The sequence below is a fragment of the Natrix helvetica genome, assembly GCF_964273705.1.
Source record: "Natrix helvetica genome assembly, chromosome: 5".
In the NCBI taxonomy this organism is placed as follows: domain Eukaryota; kingdom Metazoa; phylum Chordata; class Lepidosauria; order Squamata; family Natricidae; genus Natrix; species Natrix helvetica.
In genome coordinates this window covers 106,803,940-106,826,232 of record NC_138551.1, presented here as the reverse complement: position 1 = coordinate 106,826,232, position 22,293 = coordinate 106,803,940, and the positions used below count along the sequence as shown (strand labels likewise).

The following is a 22,293-nucleotide window of genomic DNA, read 5'->3' as shown; positions in this document are numbered from 1 at the left end:
GAAGAATGCATTTTCTACGTAATAATACCAGGTCATTCCCTAAACTCCGCATTGGCAACAGGAAGGGCAGTAAACACTCAGCTCCATTCAGTTGCCCAGACTCAAGTGATTAAGGGGTCATTAAAAGAAGAGGATGATGGTCACCTGTAACCCAAGCATCTACGTAGAGTACTAAGGCACCACAGGCAACAACAGCTGGTACCAATGCTGAAGCCTGACAGAGACCGAGAGGGTGGAAGCCCAAACTGGGCCGGCAAAGTCTTTTTGGTGAAGACACTGACTGAAGACAATCAATAGCAGCCAAAGCCATGATTCCGCATTTGTGGAGAGTAAAGGATTTTACAGAAAGGTCTGCGGAGCGACCTACACTTACACTCCTTAAGAAGGCCTGCAAAAGGTCCAGATGCATGCCCAGAACAACACTTAGGACACTCAGAGCTGTCACACTGCCTGGTTTTAAAAATGAAAGTGTTTACTCTGTCATGCAGCCACAACAATGGAAACAGGAATACGCCAACAAAGTGTTCCAAAACCAAGCCTCTCTGGGAGCAGAGGAGAGGCTGCCTCCACAATATAGGCTCTCTCTCTCTCTCTCTCTCTGTGTGTGTGTGTGTGTGTGTCTGTTCATATTTGAGGGTTAAAGATGGCAGAAGGGGAACCAAGAGGAGGCAGGCCTGGAGAGAACAGGCAGCAGGGGGCGGGAGAGGGATGGGGAGCCACAAGCTGGATAGGCCATGATTCCTCCCCCTTTCTCATAATTTTGGGCAGGAAGCCGCTGTTCTGGACTGAACCCACCTGCAGGTTGGGGGCTGCTCTTTTGCAATTCAGAGAATTAAGAAGATGCCAAGTCCCGCCTGGCTTCTTACAAAGATGTGGTAGCATCTGGGAAGGGTCCCCCCCCGCAAGAGGACAGGGGCGCTTTGTCCGCTTCCTTTCTTCCCCAACAGCTTTCCTGACTCCCCTCCCTGGGTTGCACATGGCTGTCCTGGGGGTCTTTGTCCAGCCCCTCACCAGAGCCAGCCCTGCTTAGCTGGGTGGTTGGGGTCCAAATAATTATTGACCAACCCGTTCCGATGTTCATAACCTTGTATGGGGAGGGAGGCATCTCCTCCTTTACTCAGTGCATGAAATCAGTTGGAGGAAAAACCCATGAAATGGTGGACTCTAATTTCCCCTGGAGGTAACAGTCCAGGGGTGAACTCCAGCAGGTTCTGACATGTTCTGGAGAACCGGTAGCGGAAATTTTGAGTAGTTTGGAGAACCGGCAAATACCACTACTGGCTGGCCCCAGAGTGGGGTGGGAATGGAGATTTTGCAATATTCTTCCACCGGGAGTGGGAAGGTAATGGGGATTTTGCAGTATCCTTTCCCTGCCCCACCCACCAAGCCATTCCCACCAAGTCATTCCCCGCCCACAGAACCAGTAATAAAAAAATTTGAATTTCCCCTGGAGGTGACAGTCGAAGGCTGGCCCCGGATAGGAAGGGCCCAAAATCCCCCAAACACAAAGGGCACCAAGAGACATCCCAACCTCCCTTTCTTAGTGCTGAAAAGCCCTCTCTCCCAGCTGTATTTCCCAAGCAGACCAGGTTTCCACCAGAACACAATTGCCCTTGATGGGGACTAGCACCTCTCTTGTGCCTGTGTGGCCAATGGGTCAAGAATTGGGGAGAGCACTCCCCCCCCCCCCGTCTAGCCGGTGTCCCATGTGGAGAGCTCAGCCCCCTCCAGCAACCGGTTAGTGATCTGGAGCATGAGATCCCATTGTGCTTTCAGAGCTTGAGAGCGGGCATGTTTTATTAATGGGCATATTTTAAAAAAAATTCCTTTAAGAAAGCAGCACAGCCGTATCATGTTGTCTGATGTATGTTGGATACCCAGCTTTGGAAAGTGTTATTAACTCAGGGTATAAAATCAATGCTTATAAAACTGCAAGTCTCGCATTTCGAAAGATAAATGGCTGATAGCTACAGAAGGAAAAAAGAAAAAGGAATATGGAACGGCCCCATAAATCTCAATGCATGCACACACGCACACACACTCACACACGCACACACACTCACACACACACACACACGAGTGTAACAAACAAGCTGATTGTTGCTTCATTTACATACATCTGCATAATTTTTTTTTTTGAAAGGCAACCCAAAGCCAATCAAATCTTTAAAATATCTCCCATTGGTGCCCTGTTGATTATCTTGCTTAATTTGTTAGAGCTTCGGGCTAATAAAGGCTTTGGAGAAATGAAAGAAATCAGAGCCAGCCTTTTGTTTTCTGACTGAAGAAACAAACACGGGTGGAAATCAAAGCCCATTCAAAGGATTAAACGGGGCAAGGAAGCCTTTGCAGGGACTGGAGAAAAGAGCCTTCCAGGCTCCTCCAGCCAATTCTGTGCAAGCGTCTTTGAAGGATCCCCAATTGAATTGTTCTCCTTTATTAGACAAGCATTTCATGGCTGCTCTCTTACCTTTCATAATGTCTGCGTGTGCAAGTGGCGGCACTGGTGCTCCCAGGGTTTCCACCTAATTCGTCATAAATATGTTTCCATTGTCGACGGGCTGTGATCTGCAAAAGTGGCAATGGAAAATTTGAAAGATTTAATCTTACATCTCCACAGACTGTGTGTGTGTGTGTGTGTGTGTGTGTGTGTGTGTGTGTGTGTGTTGCGTGCAGCAACAAATGTACATGTGAGACATATAGGACAGCAGGAAGCACAAGCCATAACGCCACTGCAGAATCAGCTAACATGGATCCCTACAGCATACAACATCTTGCATATTTATTTCGCCTACCTTCTATTTTTTCTGGAATTGCATTTTGTTTCTGTCTCTTTAGTAAGCAATCTGATAATTTTGTGTATGCAATTTCTTGGTTTTAAAAAAAAGCATTCAGTCACTGAGAGCATTAACCATTAAAATGCTTTCAGAGAAATCTCTTGGTAAATTATAAACATGAACCCCAAACTCAGCATAAATAATGATTACAGAATTATTTTATTGAGTTAGTGACAAGGAACTACAGCTGGAAGCCTCAATCCATCACATTCTCCAGTAAATCCATCCAGAAATACAATTTGTGTAACTTGATACAAGCTGTTTATTTTCACTCATCCGAGCTAGTAAAATATATAGATCAAACTGTAATGAAATCTAAACACTCTCTGAGATTAATATCTGAAGTATGTCCTGGAATTGGCTAAATAAAAGAAAACAAACATCTGATAACATTTTAAATTGCAAGCTATGACTTTTATGTGTCCGATCTTTGTACAGGAAATAGGATTAAGAGAGAAACAGATGGAAGACGTGGCAAAAGAACTGAATGGGTCTTCATTATTTTATACAGTCCAAACTGCTTTAAAACAGGGCAGGAGGGCGGGGGGAAGCTTTGATAGGAGGCATGCGTGACAAAAGAGGGGGAGTGGAAAATGGAGAGAAAGTGATTTGATGGGGAGGGAATTCAGTTATATTTTCCAGTGGGTCTTGCAGCTCTGGGGAGCAAAGATTGTGCATAGTTAAAGGGGGCTAGCTGGTGCTGTTAATCAGATCAGAACCAAAGGAAATTGATGCCCAAAGTTGTCAAATTGGCAGAATAGGTAGATGGTTGTGGGAAGTGTTATAATTTTAACCAAAAAAGGAGATGAAAGGAGGAGAATTAATTAGTACTGTTACAGAACCCGTACATTTCCTGTTCTGTATGAAGATAAAATGCCTTCTTTGCAAAAAGCAAGCACCAGAAGCAAAAGAAATGTTACTTGGCAAATTTACCTGTTCACCTATATCTCTTCTTCCCAGCCTTGTCTGGTGGGGGTGAAGACTCACTAAACATGCCTATCAGATATTTTGCCACAACTAGGCCAAGACTAGGAAAGCTGGGAACGATTGAGGGCAGAAGAAGAAGGGGAGGACAGAGAATTAGGTGGCTGGATGGAGTCACTGAAGCAGCTGGCGTGAGCTTCAATGGACTCCAGTGGATGGTAGAGGACAGGAAGGCCTGGAGGAACATTGTCCATGGGTCACGATGGGTTGGACACGACTTCGCAACTAACATCAACATTTCTTCTTCTGGGGCAGGGGCTCCTTGAAAAGAGGGAACAGTGATGAACAAGGTTGCAGGCTTCAGTGAAGTAGGTTCCCCCTTTCATTCTGTGGGTGAGGTAGCTTTGATTTCACCCCATTCATGCAGCAAGCTGCTTCCTCCAGGGATGGAACTGTGGGTGCTGCCCAGCATCCAGACAGGCGTGCTCTCATTTCTGCAGGCAGCAATAAGCCCTAGCTTGTGGGCAATAATGTCCTCAGGCAGAGTATCGCGGACAGTCATCTCACATGATGTAACGTATTTGAGAGGGAAAAAAATAATTTCTGGGGTGCCAGGTCTTGCATGGTTACCCCAAAATCATGGATGATGTGAGAAAACTGGGATTCCAAGTCTTTGAGGTCAGTCACTTGATAACTAAGGCTGCAGTGTCGAACCCTGGATTTTTGTCTTTAGAATACCCTTCCTTAAAATGATCCTTGCTAGAAAACATATTCCCTATTTTAGGGAGGGTTCCATCCACCTTCAAACAGAGGCACCTGGAACACGAGATTCTCACCTTGCAAACGAAACTCTCCTATTAGATAGTTCTGTTCATGTATAGAATTGAATTAATTGAAAATAAATATACAATTAACCTCCAACACAGAACTATCCTATTTTAAATATGCATCAACGAGTGGCATTTTGGAACACTTCACAAATTTGTCTTCCGCTGGTGGGCATGCCGTATATAACATAATATCTGACAATTTCCCTTGTGACAATATAAATATCGTACTTGGCTTTAATGAAAGGTGCAGATACCGCTTCATAGTTATTTCTATCACAACTTTCTTACATGCCGTTTCTGAAATGCACATAATTCAAAGCCACGGTGTTTCTCCTATTTTTCTCTTTTAAGTATTATTCTTGTTGTTCAGTTGCTTCTAACGCTTCATGATCCAACAGGACTGGAAGGTCCTGCTTGGGGCATTATCTGTGATGGCACCTGGCCAAATGGTCTTCTGCCCATCTCTTTCTCATTGTCTTCAATTCCGCCAAGCATGAGAGCCAAGGTTTCAAGGACTACCACCTTTGCATTATGTACCTAAAGTATCTCACTTTTAGCCTCATTCTTAGTACTTCTAGTGAGTAGCCCCGTGTGACTTCATCTGGTGTTGAATGATTGATTGGTTCTCAGGCTGTCCAAGCTTCTGTCAACAATTTTCTCCAGTACCAAAATTCAAAAGCATTCATCTTTCTTTCTTTTTTTTTGCTTAGCCTTTCTGATGGTCCAGCTTTCATAGCCATATGCCACAACCGAGCAGGCATGGGCTTGACAGTACATACCATGGTTGTCCATGTGATGCCTCAGCAGTTTAACATTCTGTGTAGATTTCTGCTAATCTCTCTTCCAAGTAGCAAATGTCTCTTTGTTGCATGGCTGCCACTCCTCTGCAAACTTTATCCTAGGCGGGTAAATAAAGTCTGTTACTACTCAACTTCTTCACTGCCTATTTGCTTTGGGTTGGCATTTCCTGTTAACATAATCTTTTGAATTTTGATTTTTTTTTAATGTTGAGCAGCAGATGGGATTCTGCATTCTCTCCTTTCACCTTCAACACAAGATTCTCAAATCTTTCTCATTTTCAGCCTTCCTGGTTTCATCAGCAGTTTTCATCTGAATTTCTGCTTTTTCTAACCGAACAGTTCTTGTGATTTATTCTGCATTTAAGTTAAAGCAATGGTATAAAATCTTGCACAGTCTTTTCCCAACCTTGAACTTGAAGGTTGCTCCACAAACCTTTCCCATGATCATAGTTTTTAAAGGAGAAGGCCCAGTTTGTTGAAGCAACAAAGCATAAGTCATTGTCTTTTGGAAGCGCCCTTGTCTTTTCCATAATGCCAGCACTCTGATTCCAGTCACTAATGCCTTTCCTGTATTTGGCTGCCATTTCTGGAAGTTTTATGTCCAGCTGCAGAGGAAGTCTGAACGACAACATCTTGTGCTCTGTACTTGGGGAGTCTTCTCCAGCAGTCCCCCTTCATGGTCATAAACGGGCCAATATCAATGGATCTTTTCCAGGCCTTTGGCTTTGCTGCCTCTTCTGCACCAATCTGCCAACCTCAAGGAGGGGATGCCAATCAGTCTGGCCACTATTTCATCAACTCCTGCAGCTGTGTCCTCAGCAACGTTTTTTGGGAGATGCTAAGCTTCCCCTTTTGTACCTGTAGCTTCACGGGTCAGGTTTTCTTCTTGTATGTACCTCTTAGCACTTGGGGAATTTTTTAAATGATAAATGGGATAAACTTGGTATGCTCACTTCTGTAAGAATATCCCCCCCCCCCTGGAAGATAGCTGGTTCCAACCAGCCACAGGACATTATCTGATTCCTTGCTGACAATAAAGCACTGGCCCAAAGTGCGCGTGAAGCCAAGTCCAGGGGAAACAGGTCCAACAAATGGCTTAATTTTCCAAACAAAAGCTTTTCTTTTCTTTCTTTTTTCTTTTCTTTCTTCTTCTACGAGTGAATAAAATATGTGCTATTATAGCATTGAAATAGATGCTGATTAAAATCAGACCAAGTCTAAAACCAAGTTTTAAAAGCTTTCCGGAATAGAAAAGTCTATCCAAATTTCTTCCTAAGAGTTCAGTGGCTGAAGGCTCTATACATAATGGAGTTCCTTAAAATTATAACAATTGAGAAGCTTTCTAAACTGAATGGAGGACAGAGAGACCAAGAGGAGAGGAGAGTTCCTCTCATTCCACTGGCTTAATTTGTGATTTCTGCCAACATTTAATCTCTGTTGCAAAATAGATGGGTTTTTTTTAACCACTTTTACTGGTTGAGGGGAAAAAATGATGTTTCCTGCACCCAAATGCCCACAGGTTCAATGTGACTTCAAATATTGTCACAATTTGTGTTAAAAGCTAAACAGAGTCAGAAACCCAAGCTAAATTCTCAGTTCAAGCACACGATAATTTAATTTAATTTATTTTATCAAGCATGTATAAGATAACAGATATGTATAAACGTGATTATGAATGCAGGAAATGGATATGAATAAGTGGGGACAGTAGGACAAGGACGGTAGGCATATGCCTGCTATGTTTACAATCCTCCCAGATCTCTTCCCATTTTCCATTTTGGCACCTTGCTTGGGAATCCATTCCTGTTTCTGTGATCCAGGACAGGATGATGGGAATCTTTTTGATTTGATAATTCAAAGGGACACCAATTTTTAAGCTGGCCATGGGTAACTCAGGCACCTTCTCCAGTGAAAGTCAAGCTTCTTTAGAACAGAGTGTTAATTATGGTGTGTTTCACTTCATATTTTAAATGTGGCAGTAACCATGTTAAACTTGCAATTTTCCTTCAAAGCATGACCCACTAAATTTAATGGAGATTACTCCTGAATAAATAAGAACAGATTTAGCCACACAGGTAGACTAAAACAAAAGGAACAAATGTCAATTAAAAGGCGAGCTAAAAAAAACAGCTTGTGTGCGTTCATTATTTCCTGTAATAACAAAAGCATCTCAACATCTATTAGCAGCAGAGTTATTAAAGTGAAACAATACACCTTTTCTTACTAGTTCCAGGATGATTTGCTGTTTTGCTTAAATACATTTCAAGTATAAATACATTTTATCTGTTATTTCGTTGTAGCATAAGGGCAGCCAAGCTGTGTGCTTTCTGAACAAGGACAAAAACTAGGGTTTTCCATATATTCAGGTACGCCTGGTGAGTGTGTTTGGAATACAGATGCCTAAAGAAGGCTCCAATTAATCTGAGGCCACGAAAACATTTCCAGTGATGAACCTTTTATGTCAACTGGATTTTGTTCCAGATGCCATCCCTCCCCCCTCCCCCCCTCTCTCTTCCTCTCCATCCCTCCCCCCCTCTCTCTGTCATATCAGGCACTTCTTTCTTCTCCTTTTAAGATCTTAATCACAGTTTGTGTCTCCAATATTTCTTGGTTTGAGACACATGCTGTAAAATCCACAACCATCAATTTTCCCCACGAGCTAAAAATAAAGTCTCTGTGTCAGATACTGTTAGCTGATAAAAAGGATCAGTGCACTGACTACCCTCCCCACTAATTTTAAACTTTAGACAACTTCCTGTTTACACGGCCTGACCCTTTTCTGCAAAAGGCTGTTAGCATTCAAACCAAGAACAGGCAACACACTGCACTGTAATGGACATGGCTGATTGTTTTTTAAAGTATTTAATACATTTCCCATATTTGACAAGAGCAGATGTCAGGGACTATGCCAAGGCAAATGTTCTTTTACGCAATCTTGGCTAGTTCTACAAGAATATCCCTCTCTTAACATAGGAAAAAATTACAGACCCAAACAATTTCCTTGACAAGAGTTACGTATGTTTTCCACTCAGAGTTGGGTTTTTTTTGTCCCCCCCCTTTTTTTAAAAAAAAAAAAACAACTACAAGTTTACAGTTTTGCCAAGCCTGGAATTAATTCAGACTGTTTCCAAAAGAGAACCCCATAAATTCAAACTGAACTGTGGAGTTTTTTCTTTCTTTCTTTCTTTGTATATTTAATGCACACATGGCAAAAACATGAGAAAATTAAGAGTGCGCAATTTTTCTCTCTCTGAAGTTACTTCAACACTTACTGTTTCATATCCTCCCAGTTTTTGAGCAGCTTGAAACATAGTCCAAAGGTTAACTGTTAGAGGGACAATAAGCATTGAGATAAGCATTGCATTAACCATCTTTTCAAGAAAGGCAAATGAAACAAATTTTCTTTGACAATGAAGCAAGAAAAACAATAATCACATCCACACGTTTAGACAAAAACAGAGAAATGGTCTGCGAAACACATTTACATAATTCACAGTGTAAACTTTGCCCTTTGCACATATGCTCCTCTGTTGAAAACCACAAGGGGAACATTCTACTTAGATCCAGTTACAGGTATTAGAAAACAATTACTTCCTCCAGGATAAGAAATAATCAGTACTTCCCCCATTAAACAAAGGAAGCTTTGTTGCATATGCTCCTAAACCGAAGGCATTGATTAATTAAGAAGGGGGCACTTCCTTAAAGTGGCCTAATTAAGAGAAGAGTAATTATGAATGCAGATACAAAGCGAGAGAGGAGCCTTGGCCAGGATCCGGAATCCTCCTCCACCCAGCAGCCCATGTGCTCCTCCTGCCACCTGGGGCAGGTAAGGGACAGATGTCTTCCCTCTAATTCCCTCCAGAGCTACTAGATGCCATAGCAGGGGTGCAACCCTCCCCCCCCAACATTGAATGTAGAAGGCTGCTGTAAGATAAGGGTACGGAAGCTAAGGGGGAGGGGGGAATGCTCTCAGCTTATGCCCTAAATTTATGGACATTGTTGTTCAGCTGAGCTCTAGGTGCAAAATGTTTCCTACAGAAAGCTGCCCTTAGAGTAACCAAGAGTGCAAAGGTTTTCCTTTCTTCCTTCTTTTCCAATTATAATTGAAGGATTAATCATCTGGAGAATGGCTGATGTGGATGTGTTTCTGGGCCTGTTTTCTTTTTTCTTTTTTGTGAACAAAGTTTTTTTTATTTTTTGTTACATATTTAAAATTCTTTTGTAAACAGAGTGTTGTCCAATTTCTCCTCTTTAACGTTTTCAGATATACCTAATTCATTTTACATTATATTCCCATTTCCCATTTTAGCCGTATTATTTTCATTCCAAATTTCCAACTTTAATTTTTTTATATACACAAAGCATGTCATTTTTATCCCTTTAGAAATAAAGCAAATTTATCATTTTATTTCCACCTATTTTCTATATAACATATATCTTCAAGTTCAGTATTGTATATAATCAACATTTTACTTAATAATTTGCACAGTTAATAATATTAATATAATTCACTCACATCTTAATTAGCTGTATACCATTACCATGAGTAACATATTTCATTTTATTTTACTGATCCCCTGTTCCTAGTATCTCCCCCCCCCCACTCTTTTTCTTCTTCTTATATGTATTGGTTCTTTTCTTTTGGATGTTTTCTCTTACTTTTCGATAAATTTTTTGGAAAACCCTCTCCAGGATTTTTCTTTTTCGCTTTCCATTATTTCTCTCTTTATTTTTGGTGGGTCTGTTTTCTTGTGTCTGGCACTTGGCAGGAGCATTGGTAGGAGACCCCTTGGGGAAATATTGGAGGGAGTCCTGATGCTCCATCCCTATCCCTTGAGCATGGTGATCCTGGCTGCTTCCCCTTCCTCTACTCTTTGCTGAATCTTAAGAGCCTCATAGCAATGGGACAAACAACTCTTCCTTCAAGGAACATGGGAATGGCCACTGATCTTCACTTAACAAGAATCTTGACAAGCCTTCACGAAAGCCAGCCTCTCTCGGGCAAAAGGACTGAGCCAGCCCATTCAAGCACCCAACCTTTCAAAAAAGCCCAAAGCATGCTTGCTTGGCCTCCTTTAGTCAAGAGGAGCCTCAACACAGCCAACTTCAAAAGCCCAAGAGGGATGTTTGTGTGTATGGGGGTGGTTGGTTGAGGGAATAGCTGGGACAATAGTTGACTGCACTTTCTTCAAATACATTGTTTTGTTTGAATTTGGAATATTTTGTGAGCAAAATGAACACTTTTCAATGTCCCCCTTTTAGATACTGAAGTCATGAAAATAATTTCTAAAAGCTGAAGCAATCCACATGAACCCCTAGAACAGGGGTCACCAAACTTGGCAACTTTAAGACTTGTGGACTTCAACTCCCAGAATTGGCTGGATAATTCTGGGAGTTGAAATCCACAAGTCTTAAAGTTGCCAAGTTTGAAGACTTATGACCTAGAAGCTGCAGAGGTTCTATAAAAAGAACTTCCAGCCAAGGTGACAAGGATGGAGACTTCACAGCTGCCTCAGTGCCCTGCAAGAACATCAGAAAGGGCATCCTTAAATCTCCACCACAGATGCTTTTCTCTCTTCTCTTTTCTCCTGCCTTCATCTGAACAGGGCTGGGCCCCAACTGACTTCTACTGCAGGTACTAAATTAAAGCAATCAGACTGAGCATCATTAGGCAGCATGACTTTGGGGTTACACTGAATTAGCCTGCCCTTCAGCATCTAAATGCCGATTGTTATTATTGTGTTAGAATTCACCATGATCCACAATTTGGGCCATTGTGGAAATGCCAAAACTGATCATCTTTTAAATGTCTAAGAAAACATGCAAATTCAGTCTCTCTGCAGGATCTGTTAATCTAATTAATCAGTGGAACGCCTCCAGACGTTGTGGGTGTACCAACACTGGAGATTTTTAAGAACAGATTGGACAACCATCTGTCTGAAATGGTCAGGAGTTTCCTGCTTGAGCAGGAAGTTGGACTAGAAGACCTCCAAGGTCCCTTCCAGCTTTGTTATTCTGTTATCTAGATTCACTTTCCATTTGCAAGTAATCAGAGATCTGAATCAGGGGCAGAAAGAAGGATCTTTTCATGTGATTACTGCCTAATTCCTTGTAGGCCCTATTTTAAAGGCATCATGCATGTTTGATGTACTTTATCAACATATATACTTTAATGTACTTTATTTAAGTTACAAATATTTTTTAAAAAGCTTCCTGTTTGCAAAACCCCTGTTCACTCGTGCTTTAAACCATGGGATAAACATAGATTGCCTTCTCTCTCTGTCAAGTGAATTATATACTATTCCACGAAAGAGCTTTTCCCCCTGGCTGCCAATGAATGTTACCTAAAAATGGGTATTCTTCGGTCAGCAGGACATTGAGGCTGGTTGCATATAACGCGCCAGTCAGTGGTGGGTTCGGACCAGTTCGGCTGAACCGGTAGAAGCTACTACCGGTAGTAGAGAACCAGTTTGGGAGCGTGGCAGGCCTGGGTTGCTGCCAGTTCCACCAAAGTGGAACTGGCAGCAACCATAGGTGCCACCATCTTTTTTTTTTTTTGCTTCTGTGTATGCGCAGAGCAATTTTAGTTGTACTACACATGCGTGCACGGCGCACCCCTGAGTGAACCAGCAGCAGTCTCTGCCGGAACCCACCACTGGCTCCGGTTATCTACCAGCAGAATAGTTTCACTCTCTCAACAGGTCCTCCTCACTCAGCAGGTTGTTTTCCCATGTCCAGATTGGAAAGCAGTCAAGAACCGTCCTAGTCATCAGAGGATAATGTGGGTCCCCTTCGGTAGTTCCTCCATCCTCCCTGAAATGCCCCTGGCCAGTGTCCTGGACTACACTTCCCATCAGGTTCAGCCAGAACAGGGATGCCATTTTGTGGAACTGAAGAAGCCAATATCTGCTGGCTGGAGACGTGAAAATCTGGCTTCAGGCTCGTTGAAAAGCAACTCTGCAGAGACTCTGAGCAGCAATAGTCCATTTCTAAGCAAAGCAAAGCTTTCTAAGCTATGTTCCTGTTTCCTAAAATTTATTAAGGATATATCTGATATGATAGCAGTGTTCCAACATCTCAGGGGATGCCACAAAGAAGAGGGAGGTCAACCTATTCTCCAAAGCGCCTGAAGGCAGGACAAGAAACAATGGTTGGAATTAAGGAGAAACTTCCTAACACTCAAGACAATTAACCAGTGGAACGGCTTGCCTTCAGAAATTGTGAAAGCTCCATCACTGGAGGCTTTTAAGAAATGACTGGACAGCCACTTGTCTGGAATGGTATAGGGTCTCCTGCTTCAAAAGGGGGTTGGACTAGAAGACCTCCAAAGTCCCTTCCAACTATATTATTCTGTTATATTTGGGGGAGAAAGCATTGCAATTTTCTCTTCTCCCTCTCTGATACACACACACATACCTCTAAACCTTTTGAATAAAACGCATGGCTAAATCTTGCATTTTTCCCCGGCTATCGGAAGCTTTACTCAGGCCTTAATTTAATAGGAATCCAATGCATAATGCAACAAAGCTGTTCATACTACATTCATTCTGCTTCTATTTCAAGCAGCTAGTTTTTCAAGCAAACGTTGTAATCATTTTAGAGTTATGTAAGCTTCTAATGGCTGCTGGAGGCCTGTTCCAATCAGTGTCAATTGCTATTAGGTATGTAAATTGTTATGTAAAGCATACCAGTCTGACATTCTGCATCAACATAACAGGGAAAAGAAGTTCAGATCCCTAGTATTTCCAAATAAGAACCTCTCCCTTTAAAATAATTTGTAAAACTTATTGATGATTCAAAACAAATCCTTTATTACATCATTCCATCCATTGTATGGGATACTTACACCAAATTTAATGATTGTTTTTAAATAGTGGTAAGTCCTCCACTGATACACCTCTTTGCATGGTGTACTGTTAGAGTCAGATACATTAAATGTGATTTTCATATCTGGAGTTTACTTTACAAGTTTCCTGGTCTTATTGAAATGCCTTCATTAGATTTGTATACATCCCGCCTCCCAAGGTAAAAACTGGGTAGGATGCAAGTAAATATTATTTTAATTCAAGCAACTACTATGGGTACCAACTGATTTAAAATATTTTTTTCACTTGCACTGTTTTTTAAAGAGGAAAATAACAGAAGCATCTTACAGCTATTTCTGGCTTGGCTATGCATGTCAAAAACATAAGGATGCAGTCTCATCCAGCTAATTTGCAGAATAGGTCTTGCTAGGAAAAAGGGACACCTAAGAGAGTGTGACAGGATTGCAGACTAAATTTGTAGGACTAGTTGATCTGGAGGTCCTTATGGAATAGGGGATGAAAAAGAAATCAATCTAGGAATCAACCCAGGGCCAATAACTGAATTCTTACGAGTCCCAGGGTGGCCGTTTAATGTAATCTAGACCTCTAAGGCACACAGACTGCCTACAGAAGGTCAGTGATTTGCTTTTATATGGCATTCCCCAAATGTGGACAGGTTTCTCAAAGCAATTGGGAAAAATCAAAAACCCCACAGACCTTTGGTATGTCTAAATACCTCTTGGGATGTCAACATGACTTGGATAATAAAATAGAATGCAAAATTAAAATAATTAAAATTAGGGTCCCATCACCTTTAAAGTTGTCCCTTCTTCCTAAGTCAAGCACATTAAATGTCACATTAAAAATGCAATGAAAATTCTACTTACTCTGCTTAAAACCAAGGTAGGGTATTCGTTCAATGGGCGTTTTTCTTTCTTTCATATATTTATAAAGTGCCACAAGGAAGGCCTGTTCATCTGCTCTGCATTCGTCACCAACAGAAATCTTGGATTTATCCTCACTGGAGCCCTTTTTACAGTTGCTGTTATTATTTTTGGTTTTGGAGAAAGGCGATCTAGACTCACATTTTACCTGGAAGAAAAGGAAGAGATGGCAGATTGAATCTTGAAAATTGCTTGATTCAGCTTTCATTCCCCTATGACCCTTCACAGCTCTTCTTTCTCAAAAGGCTGAATTGCATTGTTGTATCTTCTTCACACTGAAATGTTCCTCGGAGCTTGCTCTGTGCCTCCTTCCACCTAGTCCCACATACACAAAGTATGAGGGGCAAAGGCAGGCCACACCAAGTCTGCTTGGCAGCCAGGTGGCTGTGCTGTGGGGTAGACAATCCACTCTTTTATCCATTTTAATATGACCAAGACATAGATTTCTGAATGTTTGTGCTGAGGAGCTGCCTTCATTTGGGGGATTGGTCTCTTCCCTGCAATTCACAAACGCCTTGCCTCTCAAGGCTTTTTGTCCTCCTAGTCCAGTGGTGGGATTCAGCCAGTTCGCACCACTTCAAGAGAACTGCTTGTTAACTTTTTGAGCAGTTTGGTGAACTGGTTGTTGGAAGAAATCATTAGGGCAGAGAACTGGTTGTTAAATTATTTGAATCCCACCACTGACTTAGTCCCTTTCAGCTGAAGGAGCAGTTCCCAGTCCCATCCTTTGGGAAGGCAGAAAGGAAGCTCTTCACCCAGTGAAGAATTTCAATCGGCAAGAGAAGGCGGGACATCTGGGGAGGAGATTCTGCGGGAGATGCTTTCTGTTGGTCCTGGCCTTCTGAGATCTTTAGCGCTTGTCAGGTGGGAAATGTCCTGGACCTGCCCAGCCAGAAGTGGCTACAGGGAACGCACAGGCTGTCAGGCCTGCAGCTTTCTTTTGGATCTCTGGCCTGCCACACTTTCTATTATTCTAATGTGTCTTTTTCTATTGTGGGAAAATGGGAGAGGGGATTGTACAGAGTTACCTATTGTATAGCCAAAACAAAATTCTTTCTAGAAAGCCAAGGTGATCCTTTATCTCTGTATCTCTGCACCTGACCGGAACTGGATGGGTGGAACTGCCACCATGGCAGTGGGAGATTGGACCATGTGATGGACTTGTGGGTGTGGGGGCAAGATCTTGAACTTTCAACTAGGTGGGGAAAACTTGGAAGCTTTCAGATTTGGGTTTTCCCAGCTGTGCCAACATGGCTCTCTTAATGAATGGGAACTTTGAGCAATACTTTCCCTTGGACTCTGATTTACTTTGGATGCTATTTGGAACCCTGACACAGGCACTGTTGCTTCTATGAAGTGTCCTAATCCCCTGGTGCTGCCTCCATCCAGTTTGAGGCCTTTGATCTTAAAAACACCTGATAGGACCTTTCCTGTTGTGTTGCCGGTCCCCTGGAGGCCCTAGAGGTTCAAAGGCCCTGCCCTGCTTTAAAGGGGCCACAATGACCTGCTTCTTTCCCCGAAGCTAGAGTAGAAGAATGTGCCTTTTATGAATGGCTCATTGTAGGAGTCCCTGGCAAGAACTCCATGGGAACACGCAAAGGCACCACTAAGCAGTTTCAGGTTTGTTCATGGGCAGCTTTGAGGCCCATCACTCTCCTGGGACATTTCTTTGAATGGTGGTGGGAGAGAGCAATATTTAAGGATGTCCTTAAATAATGGACATCCAAGACTCATATTCCTGGAGCATAAAAATTAAGGTGCTGTTGGCCATAAGCCCACCAGCCATGAGAAACAAAAAATTCAGGGGGTGATCAAGAATGACATCTTCCCAGCATCCTGAGGACATAGGATCTAAAAGGTTCTAATAAATGGGGGCATTTGGTATTGGGCCAGATCCTTCATGATGACCAAGTGGAGAACAGGAGAATTACCATACGGCTACTACCAGCCTTGAGGGTCTCTTCCACTTTTTAAGGACAACAATGCTGGAAAGTAAAGATTTTCCCCCTGTGTGACTGAGGTACAAGAGCCCTGAGTTTATTTACATTTGCAAAGTATTTATGGAAAGATGAGATTTTTTTTAAAAAAAAAACTAGTTTGGTGTCAGACAAGCTTCTCAACTATAGTTGTGAACATCCCAGGAATATTTGCAAGGCTATGTCTTATCCGATGATAAACATATCAAATGATTTGGGTGCTCAGAAAATAAAACAGAAAAAGAAAGAAAAAGAAAAAAAGAAAGAAGAGCAAATGGCAGGATACCATGAATTCTTTTATATGGAAAACCTTCCATTACATCAAACTAGTGCATGTCAAGCTTTTATTATGTAGTACAATCTTAAATAAATTGCCATTTTAGGTGATTATTGGTATTAAAAGGCCCTTGTCAGAAAAGACAGGGAGGAGGTACCTGATTTGGATTTAGTATAAGAAAAACACACAGACTCCTATACAAAAGAGACCTTTGAAGATTGCATAACTTAGCAGGAACATTTTCTTCATATGTTCATGACCAAAGTGGTGTTTCCATAAATAAAGTATCTGGTATAAATGTCTTGTGGTGAGGCATGAATTAGTTCTGTTACAATTTGATGAGAGATCATCTATTTTATTGTGGGCTCAAAGTAGAGTTTAAAAGCTGCCATTGGGAAATGGATTTGTTTAGGGGTCTTTTAAGAGGAAATTTCCAGCATTCCTGCTGAAGGGGAAAATGGATGTGCCTGTACTGCAAAGGGTCTTTAAAACTCTTGGAGTCTCTTGGGGCTTTTATTACTTCAAGGGAAACTTTGGTTCTCAATTTCACTGAGTGTGAAACTATCTGTGGACATCAACTGTGTCTCTTGAATGTAAAATCTTATCATCCCTGTGCTGAGAAAGAAAATTAAGAGCCAAATGAATTGACCATTCCTCTTAATCAAAAGACGGGACAAAGTAGAACAATCCATGGAGGGTCCTGTTTTGAATTTAGCAAGGCATTGAGAGAGGGGGGGGGAACTCTTCATGCAAAGGGAGTGGGGTATTGCCAAATTTCACATGGGAACAACAAACTGATACCTGTCCTTTCAGAATGATTGATATGCTATTAATTAACATCTTGATTAGATTTTTTTTTGACAGATGAAAAAGAAGAAGAGTTTCAAATTCCTTGATGAAATTCTGGGGAGTCGTTTTCCTTATGAAATAAATTTAGCCTTCCTTTCCTCTTTTTTTAGAATTTTCAATCGTTATTGTCATCATACTGCTTGTGTGTTTTGTATTAGAGTCCCACATGCAACGGAGAGTGGATCTCTCAGGCATCAAGAGTTGTTTTGTTGGGTTGCGTGAGCAAAACAAATTCTTAGAAGAGTGGGAGCATGTTAGCAATATAGAAACGTATCAGTTACACTGTTTATTTATTGGACTTACTTGCTGCTTTAATTGTTGCCAACTGTAAGCGGATTATGTGGCTGGTGTCTATAACTCAGATTAAACAATAATGATCAACATAATTTACAGCGACGGTAAGAGATGACAACCTCATCACGTAGCCATTACTGAGGCTTATTGAAGCAGCCACATTTCCCTGGTTTTCCTAAACCCTAGGAGGGTTGTGGCTAGTTGCAGAGAACGGGTCTCTGGTAGCATCTGCCAAGCGGAGTTCTTGGTCCCTGATGGGCCCTTTCCCAGAGAGAAGAAATATGGGGGGAGCCACTGCTTATCTTTCCTGAACAGACAGATATAAAGCCAAACGGAATTTTGAAGGCAACCACCATGAATTACACCCACAAGCTAAGCAGCCATCAACACAGTTCTCAAAGCAGAGAAGGTACACAGGAAACAGAGCTATGACATTCTGGACCTCCTGTGGCTTTCAAGTGGTGGCAAGGACAGACTCATGAAGAAGACACTGCAGTTGTCCAAGTGAGGGATGACTAAGGGATGAGTGACTGTGAGTAAAATCTCCTGATCCAGGAAGGTTCGTCACTAGCACATTATACAAGGCCCTCCTAACTACAGCTGTCACTTTTGATAGCTTTGGGTCGAGGTCCAAAGCTGAGCATCATCACAGTACTGATGATGCCTGATCTATGTTGATGGGTGACCTCCCCATGGCTTCATGCAGACATGAAATCAGAATGGGGCCACATGCAGACCTAGAACTCAACTTAATGGCCATAACTGACCCTTTAGAAAGAGAACAACTGCAAAATCAGTCCCAACCCTGGAAGACAGTCCAGAAGGATAGCACAGTGGGGGATGTTCAAGGTCAGTGATAAGACCAAGCAACACTGATGGGGCTCACCTCCCCACTGGTCTCACCAAAGGCACCGACAAGTGGAATCCGGGTAGACTTGGTATTGGACCCAGACTGAAAAGAGCTCAGATAAATTGTTTCCTCTAGTTGCAGGCCCAATTAATGGGGAACATATGATTCCTTCAAAGCTGTTGCAAACAGAAGTCTCTGTATGTTGGGCAGGCTGATGGATTGTGCAAATTATTTATTTATTTTGTTCGAAGTAGCCCACTATCTTATTGACAGGGTTGGGAAGGTAACTAAAGTATATCTTCATGTTTTGCCCTAAGCCCTCCAAAATAAACTTCCGAGCAAAGGTTATTCATTGGCTTCTGGGAAAATATCTGAAGCCACCTGAGATGGAGTGAGAGAACAACTCTTCAGCTGACAATCACATTTCCCAACAATCGCCAGTCTTGCACAGAGCCTTTGCAGACAAGCTCAAAAGAGGAGAAAGGATGTGCAAAAGCAGACAAAATGCTACATTAAACAATTACAGTTCCGCAATTGTTTCCAATCATCTACTAACATGCTATTGATATGCATATAACCCTACAGGGCCATTCACTGTTGACAGCCAATGGGTGATTAGTGAAGTGGGGAAGGCAGACCACGATCTAGGCAAAGTGGGCCACAAAGGAAGGAAAAGCATCTTCTGAGCAACTGGAGGGGGCCCCACACTTTTCATGAAGTTCAGACCTCAACCATCACATTTTCCACCAGTGTCTCTGAACTGTAAGGATACCTGTCCATCTTATTTACAGACTAATAACAGGCCACATAACTAAACTGTGAATTCAAAATTAGTAAGTCTTTGATGTTAAAGTGAATATTATTGTTAGCATACATGAAATATGAAGCAGACAAAAATAATAATTTAAATAACCCAGAAAATATAATACAGGTAGTCCTCAACTTATGATTACAGTTGAACCCAAAATGTATGTTACTAAGTGAGAAATGTGTTCAGTGAGTTTTTCCCCATTTAATGACTTTTCTTGCCACAGTCGTTAAGTGAATGACTGCAATTGTTAAATTAGTAGCATGGTTGTTAAGTGAATCTGGTTTCCCCATTGACAGAAGGTCGCAAAAGAGGATTGTGTGACCCTGGGACACTGCAACCGTCATAAATGTGAGTCAGTTGTCAAGCATTCGAATCATGTCGCCATGGGGAATGGGGGATGCTGCAATGGTCACAAGTCTGAAAAATGGTCATAAGTCACTTTTTTCAGTGCCGTTGCAACTTCAACTGGTCACTAAGTGAATTGTTGTAAGTTGAGGACTATCTGTACTGTCATCTGACTTCTTGGAGCCTCGATTCAGCTAAAAAAAAATCAAGTGGGAATTCTTCTCTCCAAGGCCACCACCTGTAAGTCCAGGGCTTGCCCCATCATTTGGCTCACAAAAAGAGGAGGGGGAGCTCTTTTTGGAACTGCGAGAAGCAGTTTGACCAAGCATCCTACTTCCTATTGCAGAGGATTCCCCATTTCCCATTTTTCAATGGCCGGGAGATGAAAAAGTACCAGCCTCTCATCTTCGGAAGGCCTTTACAACTGGTTTATAGCATTAAAGATTCCTAAATATTTAGATAAACCAGCCTACTGAGGAATTTAGGAAGAATCTTGCAGGGGTGTTGCCATTTCTTTTTTTTTTTAAAAACAAAGTTTTATTGGTTTTTTGGTGTTTTACAAAAGGAAAAGGTATGGGGAGGGTGTTGCCATTTCTTAAAGCTCCAGCTAGGAACTTCTCAAAATGGCCAGGGTCCAGGGAATTAAGTTCACCCTACCAACGAAAGCCTCTGGTTACGGGTGGTTGTACATAAGCAACGGTCTCCTGAGAGGGAGTGGTGGGTCTCTCATAGAAGCAGTTTGCGTGGAAACACTCAAGCAGGTGAGCTGAGGATGTTGCAGCCTCTGCAGTTGGAACAGGGGAGACCTTCTGAAGGGGAGACCACTGAACTAGGAGCGGTGCCCCTCCGGCCACGTATGCTTTTGAGATGAGTTCACAGTCTCATTTTTAGCCTCCGTGACTGCTTTTGCAACTAGCCCAAGGAGTGAACCAGACTCATCCTTTGTTCACAATTACTCCCCCCTCCCCAAATTCCAACCATCCTTCAAAATAACCTTAAATCCTGGGCAGGTCCATGTAGTTTTCTTGCAATGGTGGGGATGAGCCTGCCCACCATCTTCTTCCATTTCTCCCCCTCCCAGTCTAACTTCCACGATGGGATCTCCTGGAGACCTTGCCCCCTCTACTCACAAGTCGGACCTGCTTAGCTCTGAGTTCAGGTAAAGACACTGGCTGCCATTGGCTGCAGGAGCCCTTCCGAGAGGAGCTGCGAAAGTTACTAAAAGAAGAGGGGACCTGCTCCCCGGAACCTGCATTATAGGGTCGACTCTACCAGGGTGCCCTTTGGGGAGAAGCCCCAGATCCCTTTCCATACCCCTGTCCTCCCCCTGAAGAAGAAGAAGAAGAAGAAGAAGAAGAAGAAGAAGAAGAAGAAGAAGAAGAAGAAGAAGAAGAAGAAGAAGAAGAAGAAGAAGAAGAAGAGCAAAACCCATCTGTAAAGGAAATTTGGGGAAGATGCCGGAATTCCTTACCTTGGCCACAGTTTTGCCTTCACAATTATTCTGATAATCTTTATTGCCACTGAACGAATCTCTTCTTTGTGAGTTGCTGGACTTTTTCTTCCGTGGTCGTCCTTTGAGGTTGGGAGCTGAAAGCAAACAGGCAAAAAAGTTCAGCCCGATTCCTTACACGGGAGTAATAAAGTTAATGTGCTCCAAGAGTTGCGAGAAGTGACAAATCTTCCCCACAAGAACTCTCCAAAGTTGGGCTGTTTCTTGGTCACATGTTCTTGTGGCCATCCCCCCCCCGCCCCTCCCTCCCGCCCGTGACTTGGAGTGCCTTCACAGCATCACAGCCATCAAACGAAGCCTGCCTGCATTGCTGTTATTTTGGCACAATGGTGCTTGGATGGAGTTGTTAGCGAGAAATGACCTATATTACATTTGCTCCTGGCTCATCCAGTGCTGTTTACATTTGAAAGAGCTAAAGAAAAACACAAAGTGCCTTTTGCAGAGCTAGGAGGAAGCAGCAGATAGCTGAGTAATACATGGCCACTCATTGTGGCACACACTTAACAGAATAACAGAGTTGGAAGGGACTGGGGAGGTCTTCTAGTCCAACCTCCTGCCAAGGAGCAGGAGACCCTATACCTGTGATGGCGAACCTATGGCACGTATGCCACAGGTGGCACATGGAGCCATTTGTTAGGGCACGCGAGGCATTGCCCTGTCAGCTCCAGCACGCATGTGCACGCTTGCCAGCTGACTTTGGCCCTTTTTTAAAGCCGTTTTTCGCCCTCCGGAGCCTTCAGGACTTCCAGTTTGGCCTTAGGACTGTTTTTCACCGCTTCTGAACTTCCAGGTTGCCTGTAGGAGGAGGCTGTTTTTGCCCTCCTCAGACTCCTAGAAAGCCTCTGGAACCTGGGGAGGGCAAAAAAAGCACACCAAAAGCGGGGGGGGGGGGGGTTAGCGCTGGTTGTGCACACATAAGTACGGGGGGTGGGGTTGTGCATACATGCCCCTTTGATATGGAAAATAAGCTGCACAAATTCAACCTTGAAATTCCAACAACCTTCAACATGAGAAACAATCATTAATTGGTGATTGATAAACTTGAGTCTCTCTTTCTTTGAGAGTAACCATTGTTTTCATTACTTCTAGGGATGATTATAACGATGTCAGAAATCTAAACACCACAAACCTCTTGAGTGGCTTTTAATTGTTTCTAATCTTACATTTGTCACACAAGAGGTTTTAGGACATTCTACATTTTAATTAGTTCTCTGAAGCAAAGCTGTGCTAATTTGATCCTG

At 42.5% G+C, this 22,293-nt stretch overlaps 1 protein-coding gene across 2 annotated transcripts in view; it reads right to left on the bottom strand.

Moving 5' to 3' along the window:
* Positions 1-22,293, bottom strand: part of ARID5B (AT-rich interaction domain 5B) — a 132,913-nt gene that overhangs the window by 14,531 nt on the left and 96,089 nt on the right. For both annotated transcript variants that reach the window (XM_081955996.1, XM_081955997.1), the window contains 4 exons: positions 21,014-21,129; positions 14,084-14,288; positions 8,664-8,716; positions 2,471-2,568 (listed from right to left, as the gene is read on the bottom strand). In XM_081955996.1, the coding sequence (XP_081812122.1) occupies positions 2,471-2,568; positions 8,664-8,716; positions 14,084-14,288; positions 21,014-21,129 (472 nt within the window). The remainder of the gene's footprint in view (positions 1-2,470; positions 2,569-8,663; positions 8,717-14,083; positions 14,289-21,013; positions 21,130-22,293) is intronic.